At 40.1% G+C, this 13,067-nt stretch overlaps 1 protein-coding gene across 3 annotated transcripts; it reads left to right on the top strand.

Annotated features, from left to right (window-relative positions):
- Nucleotides 1-8,854: 8,854 nt before the first annotated feature.
- On the top strand, nt 8,855-12,662 carry LOC114316197 (RAN GTPase-activating protein 2). Of its 3 annotated transcripts, none has more exons than XM_082875657.1 (3): nt 8,855-9,004; nt 10,710-12,369; nt 12,458-12,662. In XM_082875657.1, exon 2 carries the CDS (start codon nt 10,721-10,723, stop codon nt 12,344-12,346), a length of 1,626 nt encoding a protein of 541 aa, XP_082731783.1. In that variant the 5' UTR covers nt 8,855-9,004; nt 10,710-10,720; the 3' UTR covers nt 12,347-12,369; nt 12,458-12,662. The 3 variants fall into 3 exon arrangements, with proteins under 3 accessions (XP_082731783.1, XP_028118660.2, XP_028118661.2); XM_028262860.2 differs by having other exon boundaries at nt 8,858-9,004; nt 10,697-12,369; XM_028262859.2 differs by having other exon boundaries at nt 10,697-12,662.
- Nucleotides 12,663-13,067: the final 405 nt, after the last annotated feature.

Here is a 13,067-nt window from a genome sequence, read left to right as displayed (position 1 = left end):
TATGCAAAGCTGGGGCAACTGAAGGACTTCTAGCATCAACAAAGTCACTTAGCCGGACAGGGAGCACCTGATCGATCTCAATGTCTGATGAAGCCTGAATAGTAGCAGTCATCCCTGAAAAAGGAAGAAGAGCCGGAGGATGAGAATCACCATAAGTGCCAGAGTGAGTCTCAGAGATTTCTAGCACATCCACCTCCACACCATTCCCAAAGGCGCACCTTATCTCTACATTGCTTCTAGAAGCATGGCTTGCGGCATCAATTTCTGTGGCATCAGTCCCTCCAGCAATCTCAACATTAGAACGGTGAGCCCTAATCACCTCGTCACCAAAACAGTGCTCCTCCTCAGCTACGGTAGGGCGGTGACGACGCATGCGTGGAATAAGGTCACAAAAATGATCGGAGGACTCAGCCTCGTCATCATCATCATCATCTATAACCGCTATACGAAGGGTGCGCATCTTCGCAAGTCTTGCAGACAAGGGGAGGGTGCCGTCCAAGTCTGAGTCCGGCCTAGGGGAGGCAGCATGGCCAGGAGCCACGGTACTGAGAACGTCAACAACAGCAGGGTCCTACACAACAAGGGCAAATAAAAAGTGTTCATTTAAGAAGGTATAATCGCAAGAAGGAAAGTAACTTCAAATCAAAAATTCCGGGTACCTGATGGTGCCATTTGGAAAGGTGAGGAGTGGAAGGACTGGCATTAGAAGCCCTCTTATGAGCCATCTTCTTAAGGCGGGTCATCCGAGGACCAGAGGCCTTATTCAAAGGGACTGGCTCTGGAGAAGCAATTGCCAAACTAGAAGCAGACGCCCGAGCCGGAGGGTCAATCGGAGCAGATGAAGTAAAGAAACTCTCGTACATGTGATCAGATTTTCGGCTCTCAGGCAGCCGAAGAGAAGAGTCCTTCTTATAGATCGGCGGAGGCAAGCATATGGTCGGTCTGCTCTGGACAAATACAATAAATGCATCGATAGTCTTCCGCCAATATCGCCTGAAAGAGGGGGTGAAACCCCCTACTCGGTTCAAGCCTGGCATCGTCAAAGAGCCGGATATAGGAAGCATGGTGTGTACAAGTCCGCGATTGAAACGGCCGTAGCTTCTGAAAATGGTAACAAAGGAGGTGCTGGCCCCGGAGCACATTGGTCAAACCCGAATTGACATGCTACACGATCAGGTCTATAAACGGCACTATCAACGCCTTCCTCATGCTATACCGATAATGAACTCGGACGGGTCATTATCAGCATATCAACAAAGTGTGCAGGGATGTTCTTCGGCAAAGGAAAGGACACTGAGCGGGAGGAACCATGATAAATAAGTGGTGTTGCCACACTCACCGGTGGGCATACATACGGCCGTGCCACAAAGCGTCGGGGATCATCCACCAGAGTATTCAAGGATAAGGTGGAAATGGTATGTGACCAACGTGTAATTAACGGCTGGCAAGACTTCGCTTTCTCAAATGTCCGAGACCCATCAGTACAGAGCACGGGGATGCCATCTTTATCCACTATCTCCCGAAGAACCTCTGCCTCGAATGCAGTTGGGGTAGGGGCAAACTTGGGGAACCTCTCGAAGAAGAAACAAAGCAGGAACTGGCTGTGAATAAAGGAGACAGGCTCATATCGACCCACAGAACGAACCATATCTCGATGTAGTAGATCCAGCCGGTAATAAAGATTCCCAAGAAATAGCGGAGCCAAAGGAATCCGATCCCCGCTGAAGAGTCTAATTGCCAATGGGAAGACAAAGGGATTGAGAGAATCCGGAGGTGTGCTCGGAAGAATGAAGAATAAAAGGAAGCAAGCCAGAAATCCCAAGAAATAGAGCCTAGAGCCATACATTGGGCCTGCCTCATACTCCCGAGAATCAAGGTCAGCATCTCTAGCCAATTGCTGAAGATCCTTGAAGAAGTGGCAGATCCATGCGGTATAGGAGGCACGATCCGTCTTTACTCGACTGGTCCTCCTCGCTAAACCATCAAATACAGAACTCCATTGGCCGCAAGCTTGAAGATTTAGCTTTAGAGATTGGATCAAAGAGTCATCCTCGGTGGATGTCTGCTCAGGATAAAAGGCATCAGGGCCGGTCACTTCCAGACGCAACAACATGAACACATCCTCGAGGGTGGGCCCCATCTCATGCTGGCCAAGTATAAAGGTGTGTGTCTCGGTGCTCTATCGAAGAGCCATGGCCTCAAGGCTAGCATTGTTACGTCGGATGGATAGGGATCGAGATATTTTCACCGGGATCAATAGCCGGGCCTCCTGAAGCCGCTGATAGAGGCTCCTATCCGAGAGGACATCATCGACCCACTCCTGCCAACCAAAAGGAGCGTTTGAGAAGGCCTTGAACTTAGGATAACAGTATGGAAAGTCCCCCTGCTCAATCCGAAAGCGTAGCACCGAGGAAGGAGAAATGAGGGCCTCATGTCCGCAGTCAGTGTCTTCAGTGAGACATAATGGAGCCCCCTTCGGAGATAGAAGAGAAGTGGTGGAGGTAGCCGCTCGCCAGAACGGGTCTTTTCGACCAAAATAAGGAGATTTCCTCCACTCAGATGCCGGAGGTACATCCCTCTCTTTCATGAGAGCCGGTTCTGATGACCCCGGGACAATGGGTTTCTTTCGAGAAGACATATAGCTGAAATAACAGGTATAAATAGCAAGGAGTTGACCGTATTAAAATTCAGAATATTGGAATTAAAGCAACATGTTCGAATGAAATTTCGGCATCAACTATTCGTTTCTCAGAGAATCCATGAATTCAACAAATTCTACGAGAAATTTTTACACCGAGAATTCAGGCACGATGTCTACTATTCTAAGGGTCGCAACAATCAGCCATTTTTTTTATATAATAAGATTTACATGCAACATGATGAGTTTATCAACAAATTCAACCTCGGACGTCATCAACAATTCATTTTCTCGCGTATTCTTCAAGCTCAGCAAATTTTAATACCAATGGTTGCATCATCAGCATACAGATTTTCGGTTTCTATCATCAATAAAAGGTGTAATGTCATAGGCCGTTTTGTGATGAAGTTCAAGCGGGTCACTTTCTCAAAGTCACTACGTTCCATATTAAAGATCCAATTTATACGAGGCTCAAAATTTGGATAGAGTGAAGTTCAATAGCAAATTTCAGGCCCAAGATCCGAAGTACTTTACATTTCTCATAAGTAACAGGATTCAATGGATTGTCATGCGAATTACAAGAATATTCCTCTCAAGTCAACATTAATTGCTCAATACAGGTGACAAGTATTCTATTACAAGTGCAAGATCCAGCAGCAATGGTTCAATTTATATCCAGAATTTCGTCGGCAAATTTCAAGTCCAAAAAAAAAAAACCATTTAAATAAATCCCATAGCCTATTTCAAAAATTACAAAGCCCAAACAAATTCAAGCTTCACATTGGAATTTCAAATCACCAATATTATTTTTATTTTATGTATCAGAGCATGGATCAGAGCATGGATTCATTTTATTTAATATAGCAGTGCATGGAGTTATATATTTATTTCTTAAGCACAAAAGTCCATTAAAGCCATAAGAGAGAAAGTGGGTTTACACAGAAAAAAAAAAAGGTTTGCACCAAGTTGTAAATATATTTTTATATATATACTTACCCACAGATTTGAGGAAGCAGAATTAAGGCAGCAATGATCAAGAAAGAGATGAATGATAATGCAAACTGAAGCTGAACTGTGCTAGGCTGAACCACACACGACGCGTTGAGAGGGCGGCGTGTGTGAGTGGCGTTGGACAATCCGAAGCCAGCAGAGTGAGCAACCACGCGCGTTACGTTGAATGGGCAACAGCGTGGTCAGCACTAGATGGTTGAAGACGAAGACAACGGGGATGTCGTAGTGGAGTCGGCACCCACACACGTCACGTTGAGTGGGCAACGTGTGTGGTCTGCGTTGGAACCGTTGAAGCTAACAGTAACCGAAGGTGGAGCAGAGAGAGGCCGCTGGCAGCTTGGTCGGAGCTGGAGCAGTGAGAGGCCGACGGAAGCTGGGGCCACAGCAGTGTAGTCGCGTACAAGCAGAACAAAAATCTGGGTAATCTGAGCTCTAAACAAAAATATGTATGATAATCAATATATATATATATTCTTGCCCAAAGATTTTTAAGCAGCGAAGTAAAAAAAAAAAAATTAAAGCATCAGAGATTGATTAAATCTACATTAGTAGACATTAAAGCAAGCACCAGCAGATTCAAAGCTTTAAAACAAATTAAAAAAAAAAGGAAGAGAACCAGCGACAGTATGCGAGAAAGGCCACGAACAGACCCACGCCGCGTTAAGGGGGCGGCGTGGTCGTCACTAGTTGGTTACGGTTGACAGGTGCAACGGCGGTGTAGGAACTGCGCGTGAGACAGACGAGCGGCGTGAGTTGAAATGGTCATGCACAGGGCAGCACCATGGTGGGTTCGTGCAGAAGCCGACGGTTCGTAGGGTGGTGGCCACTTCAGTAAGAATGGAGCTCCGGTGTGTTTAGGTCTTTGAGGAGCTGCTCGTTACATTGAAGACAAGAACCAAGGTGAGGTGGAGCTCGTATCGGTATGAGCAGATGGTAGCTGAAGCTGCCGCAACGCCAGTGGTAGCCGAAGCTTTGGCCGCCGACGGTGTGCAAGGAGGTGCGGGTCTTCAGCTGTTTTGTTGAAGGAGGGCACGGCAATTAGGGCTGCAAATGAACCGAGCTGTTCATGAACAAACTCGAGCTCGGCTTGTTAAGGCTTGTTCGAACTCGGTTCACTTACTAAATAAACGAGCTCGAGCTTAAATTTTAAGCTCGTATAATAAACGAGCCGAGCCCGAGCTTAATAATGCTCGAATCGATTAGGCTCACGAGCTTAAATAAATAAATATATATATTTTAATTATATTATATATAATATAATATATATATTATACATGTTATAAAACTTTGAACTTTTTATTTTTTGTTTACATAATATCTCATGTTTTATATGTTCGCATATATATATATATATATATATATGTATATTATATTGCATTGCATGTTCCTAGGCTTGACTTGGGCTGCCAATGCCGTTGCCAACAGCTCGATTTTATAAGTAGTTAACCTTTAGCATGCTCCTTCCTTTGAGCGATGTAGGACTTTTGGTGCAAAGGATAAAACGACGCCGTTTGATAGTAATGTTTCAAACAACTTGGAGTCCCACATTGTTTACCTCATGCATTTCAAAGACAGACAGATCTCTATTTAAGTGGACTGGCTGCTAGCTTTTGGTGGTTTCACTTGGCTAACGAGCCATAACGAGCCGAGCTCGAGTTATGTAAATTTTAGGCGAGCTGAGCTCGAGCTCACATATTTAGGCTCGTTTCGAACTCGAGCCGAGCTCGAACACTTTCATAATAGGACGAGCCGAGCTCGAACATAGTGAAACTCGGCTCGGCTCGGCTCGATTACAGCTCTAACGGCAATGGCCTCTGGTATTGTAGTAGCAGACCCTTGTTAAAGAAGATGAAGTCTGGGCCTTTAGAGAGAGAGAGGTGACTGAGAAGTGGGTGTGGCGGCTGTGCAAAAGTTGGTGAGCCAAATAGAGTTTTGCCATTTCCTTAAATAGAAAGAAGAGGAGCATTATCCATTGAATATGCCCTTAGAATATTCTAAAAAAAAAAAAGAGTAAAAAAAAATTTTTTTGCTTGTTAATTTTATTCGTAAATTACAGTGCGTCATCAACTTTATCTATAGGCTCTGTCGAGGAAACATATTTTTTTATTATTTTATTATTTTATTTTTTTATTTTTTTTTTATTTTGGAACGTGATACAAAGCAGAGCCGAAGGAGTGATAATATGTGTGTTCGAGAAATTTAAAATTTCTCGTACACGCAAGGGGCAAATGTAAGAGGAGTTAATTTGAGCCCACTAAATTAATTAGGCCCAATAGCCCAAGATTAGTGGGCCCGGATTTATCGCTATCAAACGGGCTAAATCGTTCTAAGCCTCGAAAGGGTTCGGATCCACGAACTTAGAGACTTACTCGGACCCTGACTCGAAAGGGTATTGAGCTATCCTAGAGATCCGAGGCACTCAGACTCGAAAGGATTCGGATCCACGAATTTAGAGATCCGAAGCAATTGGTTTCAAATGGATTCAAACGCAATCTAGAAGCCGTTCCGTTAATGAGTTCCAGAACACTTGCGGGCTCGGAGATTTCCGAGATCTACGCACCAGAACCATGGGCGTAATGGAGTTCGAACAAAGGACCCGATCTCGAGGACGGTGAGTGGAGATAAATTCACTCTTCAGTTAAACTAGCCTATACCCGGGTCGATGTGGCACGACTTTGGGGGGTCCATGAGACGCGACAATATTTTGTGGCAGGACGTCCTCTGGGACTGCCCCTGACCCTTTGGGATGATTGGGGATCATTGGCTAGGTGTGGCTAAGAAGAAGGGTTCACCGAGAGGCTGATCTCCTCTTCGGGGTTTTCCTCATCTTCGGAGAGGTCTTATCCTCGGAGAGGTCACCTCCTCGGACAAGGTGGTTAGAGAGAATATTTCCCATGTGCCTTGCACATGAGCTCCATCCTACATCATGAGGTGCCTATAAATAGCACCCACCCATAGCTTTACAAGGGATGGATTTTGGAGAGATGACTCTTGGGAAAGAACTAATTTCCCATCTCCATTATCAACCTTGAGAGTGAAAGTGGAAGATCCATAGGAGAGCATTGCCATTATTCTCCCTCTAGCCATTTTGCCTTCTTCTTCACCCAATCTCTTATCTCCATCATCTCCTTTACTCTTGTGTTCTTGAGTTGAGACTATTGAAGAATCTAAGCCTCTCATAATCTTCTAGAGAATTCGAAGTTGTTCTTCAAGAGTCTTCGAAGATCTTCGAATTTTCCAACTGCTTTCTTGAACCTTCTCATACAAACGTTAGAGATGACCTAAGAACTTAAAATGGATAATTTGTTCAAGGATTTCAATATGTCCGAATCATCGAATTAGAAAGAGGGAGTACTTGTACGGATGGTGGTATTCTTTAGTATGCGCTTTGATCCTGCACATAACATGCACTGTGGCGCCTGCCATTGAAATGGCTGCTCCACCCACATTGCTCAATCTGTATGTTTTATGGTGGGTTCTATAATTGATTTTGGGTTGTTTTGGGAAGTTGATAAAAAGTTGGCTTTTAGCTTTTTATCAAGTTTTTTGGTTTTTTTGGAATTGATTTAGGAAGTTGGTAAAAAGCTGACTTTTTACTTTTTAGTTTAATATTTATTTATGATGTTAAATCAAATTAAAATGACCAAAATACCCTTATCCAACATAAGAGATTTATTTATTTATTTATTTTTTCATAGGCCCTAATTTGTAATTTTAGGACTGCGTTTTTTGCACTTCCCAAAGGGATTTTGTTGCGTTTTTGGAAGCCATGTTTTTGGACATTTTGTCCAAAAACGTGGCTTTTTACTATATTCTCAAAATGACACTTTGTCTATAGAAGTTGTTTCCATGTGTATTTACGTATTTGAAACGCATGGATTTGGCATTAGTCATTTAAGGAGAATATCTCATATTTAGATTTAAGAGTTCACTTATGCATTTCAAGATTGAATTAAATAGTTTTATTATGGTAGATTTGAATTAACTATATAAAATAGTTAGTTATTTGAAATTAGTATCTCTAACGTTGTGTTTAGTTTAGAGATGTTAGAAGGGATTTGGAAAGGGAAAGGGATAGGAAAAATATAAGTGAAATGTGAATAACATATACTTACATTTTACTTAGTTTTATATATTTTTTTCATTTTCATTTTCAAATCTCTTCTTAAATCTCCAACTAAACACATCGCAAGAATTCTAGAAAACTAGATCTCTAATATCTCAATTCAACTTTAGTTTTTTCATCTGCATCTAGTGGTTAGTTCTCCAATGTTTCTATAAAATTAACATGAAATCTCTTGATTTGAAATACATTCATTTATGCATATGGACTATTGTTGGGGCAAAAAGAAGGGCAAAGAGATTGCAACATCTTTCACTTCATTTTCTTGATTAGCATCTTGCACTTCATTTTCTTTTCTTGTGTTTTCCATTTCATTATCTTTTTCCATAAATTCAATATCCAAACCCTTTTTTTTTATGTGAGGTACAAGAGAAAGGAAAAAGGAGGTGGTAGGACACCAGTCAGCCATACAACCAACTTCTGCTCTTATTATTAGCAGGGAGGGTGATCCAAAACAATGCTAGGAGATTGTTTTGGGTGGGGGGTTAATAGATTGTATTATTTCAATTATTTTTTTGTAACATTTTAGCATACTACAATGTCAAATTATCATTTTTTAAAAGACCCAGTAATGCTAATTCATTTTCAAACTATTTAACATGTTTCAATTCGATTTCTGCTATACAATACGATTGTATGAAACTAATTATATGTACTAGCAAACTTTTAATTAAAAAAATTGTAATTCAATAATAATGTTTTTAAAACTTTAATTCATTAGCTTAATTGAAACTTATATTAAATAAAATTTAGTAATTGTTATTATTTTATGATAGAATGTGTTTAAATTATATTTTGAACTAAAATTATGCTAATATTTTTTTCAAATGTTAATCTTTTCACATTACTTTTATTGAATTTAGTTATGTTATGTTATGTTATGTTATGTTATTTATTTATTTATTCAGAAATAAAAGGACTACAATACATTATTTGTATAAAAATTATTTTCTCGGATATGCCAAACAGATAGCTTTGCAATCAAAGTTTAGACTAACTGGAGACACAATTTTCTCTATTTCCAAACAGCCTATTAGAAACTGAAAACGGTATAAAACCTACCGTTTCGCTCCCACATTTTCAGTTCAGATTTGGAGTTCCTCGTCTTTCCCTCCACTCTCTCACTCTTCCAATCTCTCTCTTTCTCTCTCTCTCTCTCTCTCCATTGAATCCTTTGGTGATTATCCATTGAAAAGGGCCATCCAGACGAAAGAACCAGGATAAAGAAAAGGGTACATTTCGCTTTTCTTCGAAATGCTTTGTTTATTGCATTTATAATAGGGTTTTTAGGGTTCGTTCTGTTCTTCATTGTTAGATTCTTATATTCTGCCCCATAATATATGTATGCATGCTCATGTATAGATATATGTTGTTACCGATCTGTTACATTTTATGTCGAAAGTTTGAGTATTTATGATGGTTCTGTGCTTCTTATAGCAAATCTGTTTCTGTTTTGGTTATTCATTGTCCCCAGTTACATATGAAATTTTGGTCTTAGATCTTGTGTAAGTTTTGAAGAGATAGATTATATATATATATATATATATTTTTTTTTTCTCTATATTCTGGGTACTTTTATTTTTTGGGTCTTGTATGTATGTGCCTCTGTCATACCATATTGGCTCAGATTATGTGATTTTTTAAAATAATTTGGGAAAAATCAGATTGATAGGATTACATATTTATTTATTTTGTAAAATAAACAAGGTAGACATAACTCAAGATTTTGCTGCTGTCGATTTTGCGTATGCATGTGCCTGCATTTGTTAATTTATGCAAGTTCTATCACATTGTAGTTCAGAGTAGATGTGACACATTGAAGAGTGAGGCTGAGTTTGGCTAGCCTACAAATAACTGAGTATTTTAATGTACTTCAGTTCATTTGAAAGGCTAATTATTGAGAAAAGGAATAAAGCAAAAAATAATATGTTTTTTTTTCCTTCTCCTGTTTGCTATTTTGGGGAGGAAGATGGAGAGACGTTTGGAAAAGTATGGATAGAATGCCAGCCATAGTTCACTAAAATCAGAGATTACAGCACTCTTATGTTTTCTGACACTGTTTGCTTGCTTACAATTCTTTAAACCGTTTGCATTCATTTGAACCTATGTTAGATGGACTCTTAAATCAAATACTCGTGTCACCCGACACTTGGAAGGGTATGAGATATGTATTTGATATTTTCAATTGGACAATTCTTATATATTTGAATTTAACACTATCATTATATGTATATAGTGTTCTATAATTGCTATAAAAGAAGTAAAATGCACTTATCAAAAAAATAAAATAACATAAAATAAAATAAGTAAAATGCCTTTTTGACACTCTATGTTGCATATAACACCATTTTATATCATATAATACATTAGATTAAAAATATAAAAATATGACCATTTTTTTTGAGTCAGTGTACCCCTTTAAAATTGAGGTTTGATGGGTTCGATCTCTAGATATGCACCCGACATTTGTACCCGACGTTTGTAGGAAATCGATAACTATGCTTTCTCATAACCTCAAATTTCCTTCAACCTGCTTACCTTCATTTCTTTTTTGAGCTATGGGTATAGTATAATTTACTGCTATTTGCAGTCAGCCATCAAATTTTATTTCGTTGTAGGAATTGTGTTTAGCTGGTGCTGCTTGTTAGCAGAAAGCCTTATTGTCACTGTATGGGGATCACATAGATGAATATATCACTTGTTATTTATCCTCCCTTGTAGACCCTTTAGAATGTATTTAGGTAGGTTTTTGATGTTGACTGTGCTGAAATTATGGGCTTTTATAGTGAATTACGGATGATGATATTAAGATTTGTGTTTAACTGGAACCTGTGAATTGGTATATTTTTTTTCATGTTGGTACTTTTTATTGTATCTTTCAAAATTTAATGTCAAAAATAGGAGAATTATTAACTTAAATGCAGCTTTCATTTTAAGATTTTGCTGCAATGGATGCCACAACTCCAAGTTTACAACACCGACCATTTTCAATTAAACTGTGGCCCCCAAGCCAGAACACACGGCTAATGCTTGTGGAACGAATCACCAACAATCTTTCCAGCCAGTCCATTTTCACCCAGAAATATGGTATTCTAAATAAGGAAGAGGCTGTGGAGAATGGCAAAGAAATTGAAGACTCTGCTTTTGCCTCTGCAAATCAACACTACGAAAAGGAGCCTGATGGTGATGGAGGTTCTGCAGTGCAAATGTATGCCAGAGAATGCAGTAAGCTCATCCTTGAAGTTCTTAAAAGGGACCCTAGAACCAAGGGGGACGGAGAGGGTGCGATAGTCGAGAAAGTTACAGGGGGCCATGAAACCTGCTTTGATATATCTAAAGGCCAGCGGGCTTTCATTGAAGCAGAGGAGGCTCAGGAACTTTTAAGGCCATTAAAGGAGCCTGCAAATTCTTACACTAGGATATGCTTTAGCAACAGAAGCTTCGGCTTAGGCGCAGCTCGTGTTGCAGAGCCGATATTGGAATCTGTTAGGAATCAATTGCAGGAAGTTGACCTGTCAGATTTTATTGCAGGAAGGTCCGAGGCAGAAGCTCTTGAAGTCCTGAATATATTCTCAGAAGCCCTCGAAGGTTCTGTTTTGAAGTCTCTGAATCTTTCGAACAATGCCTTGGGCGAGAAGGGTGTTAGGGCATTTGAGAAACTCCTGAAATCACAGAGTAGATTGGAGGAACTCTATTTAATGAACGATGGTATCTCAGAGGAAGCTGCACGAGCTGTTTGTGAGTTAATTCCTTCCACGGAGAAGCTTAGGGTTCTCCAATTTCATAATAACATGACAGGAGATGAAGGGGCTGTCGCTATTTCTGAGGTCGTAAAGTGCTCTCCCTTGTTGGAGGATTTCCGATGCTCCTCTACAAGGGTAGATTCAGGAGGAGGAATTGCTTTGTGTGAAGCACTCAGTACATGTACCCATTTGAAAAATCTTGATCTGCGTGACAACATGTTTGGTGTAGAAGCTGGACTCGCTTTGAGTAGAACTCTTTCTAAACACGCAAATCTTACTGAGGTTTATCTGAGCTACCTGAATTTGGAAGATGAAGGGGCAACTGCTGTAGCCAATGCTTTAAAGGAGTCAGCTCCGTCGCTCGTGGTCTTGGAGATGGCTGGAAATGATATAACAGTTGAAACTGCTCCTAGTTTAGCTTCATGTATAGCAGCAAAGCAGTCTCTCATCAAGCTGAATTTGGCAGAGAATGAACTTAAGGATGAAGGTGCTATTCAAATCGGCAAGGCTTTGGAAGAAGGCCATGACCAATTGAAGGAAGTTGACATGAGCAGCAACTCGATAAGGAGGGCTGGGGCTAGGCTATTGGCTCAGACTGTGATGCGAAAGCCTAAGTTTAAGTTGCTGAACATCAATGGGAATTTCGTCTCTGAAGAAGGCATTGATGAGTTGAAGGGTTTATTTAAGACTTTTCCTGATTTGCTTGGGTCCTTGGATGAGAACGACCCTGACGGAGAAAATGATTATGAGGAGGAGAAGGAATCTGGAGATGAGGGTGAAGGCAACAATGGTGAATTGGAATCAAAACTGAAAAAACTTGATGTCAACTAAGAGTAGAGGTTTTCTCATGTCAGGTATGTTCACCCCCCCCCCCCCCCCCCCCCCCCCCCCTCTCTTCATTTTGGGTTGACTACTTTGTTCATTCTTGATATGCATGAGCAGGGTCAGTTACAGTAACTCTGGGAGCACCCAAGCACGGAATTTTCAAAAGTAGGTTAGGTTTGATGGCGCCATTTTAATTTGCTTCTTAGATTGCTTTTAAGAATTATTTAATGTAAGATCTAATCTAAGATTCTTACTTGAGACACCATCTTTTGAGGTTGTCTTGACGGTGTGGAACTTTTAATTGATGATTTTGTTCTCTCTCTCTCTCACCCTCTCTCTCATGTTTTATTTTAGCATTTCAAAGTTGCCTGGTTGAATTATGAAAATAGCAATTTGAAAAGATCACTCCTTAAATGTGTCCTTAAAACATGGCCCTCAGCCAACAATTTAATGGTTCTATGATGTTAGAAATGCTGACTTTCCTTAGTGGTGGTTTTTGTTAGTGACCCAGTGGTTGGTTTGACAAAAAAAAAAAAAAAAAAAAAACCCAGTGGTTCAAAGTTGGTGGGATCAACAATAAATTGAGGGTGTTGAGTTAAACTATTCATTGATGACCCTTTATTTTACTCAATAACTGTAACTAACTAATAATTTTATAGTGGTGCTACATACACCAAATTAGTACATCAATATATGTTATAATATCATCACTTATTTTACTCAATAA

Source organism: Camellia sinensis, chromosome 6 (genome assembly GCF_055761805.1).
Source record: "Camellia sinensis isolate YWXY chromosome 6, ASM5576180v1, whole genome shotgun sequence".
Classification (NCBI taxonomy): domain Eukaryota; kingdom Viridiplantae; phylum Streptophyta; class Magnoliopsida; order Ericales; family Theaceae; genus Camellia; species Camellia sinensis.
The sequence above is the reverse complement of the archived record's forward strand: the minus strand, read 5'-3'. Positions and strand labels throughout refer to the sequence as shown.

Excerpts from the sequence above, each read along its gene's own strand:
- LOC114316197 (XM_082875657.1), top strand. The coding sequence starts at position 10,721 with ATGGATGCCACAACTCCAAGTTTACAACACCGACCATTTTCAATTAAA.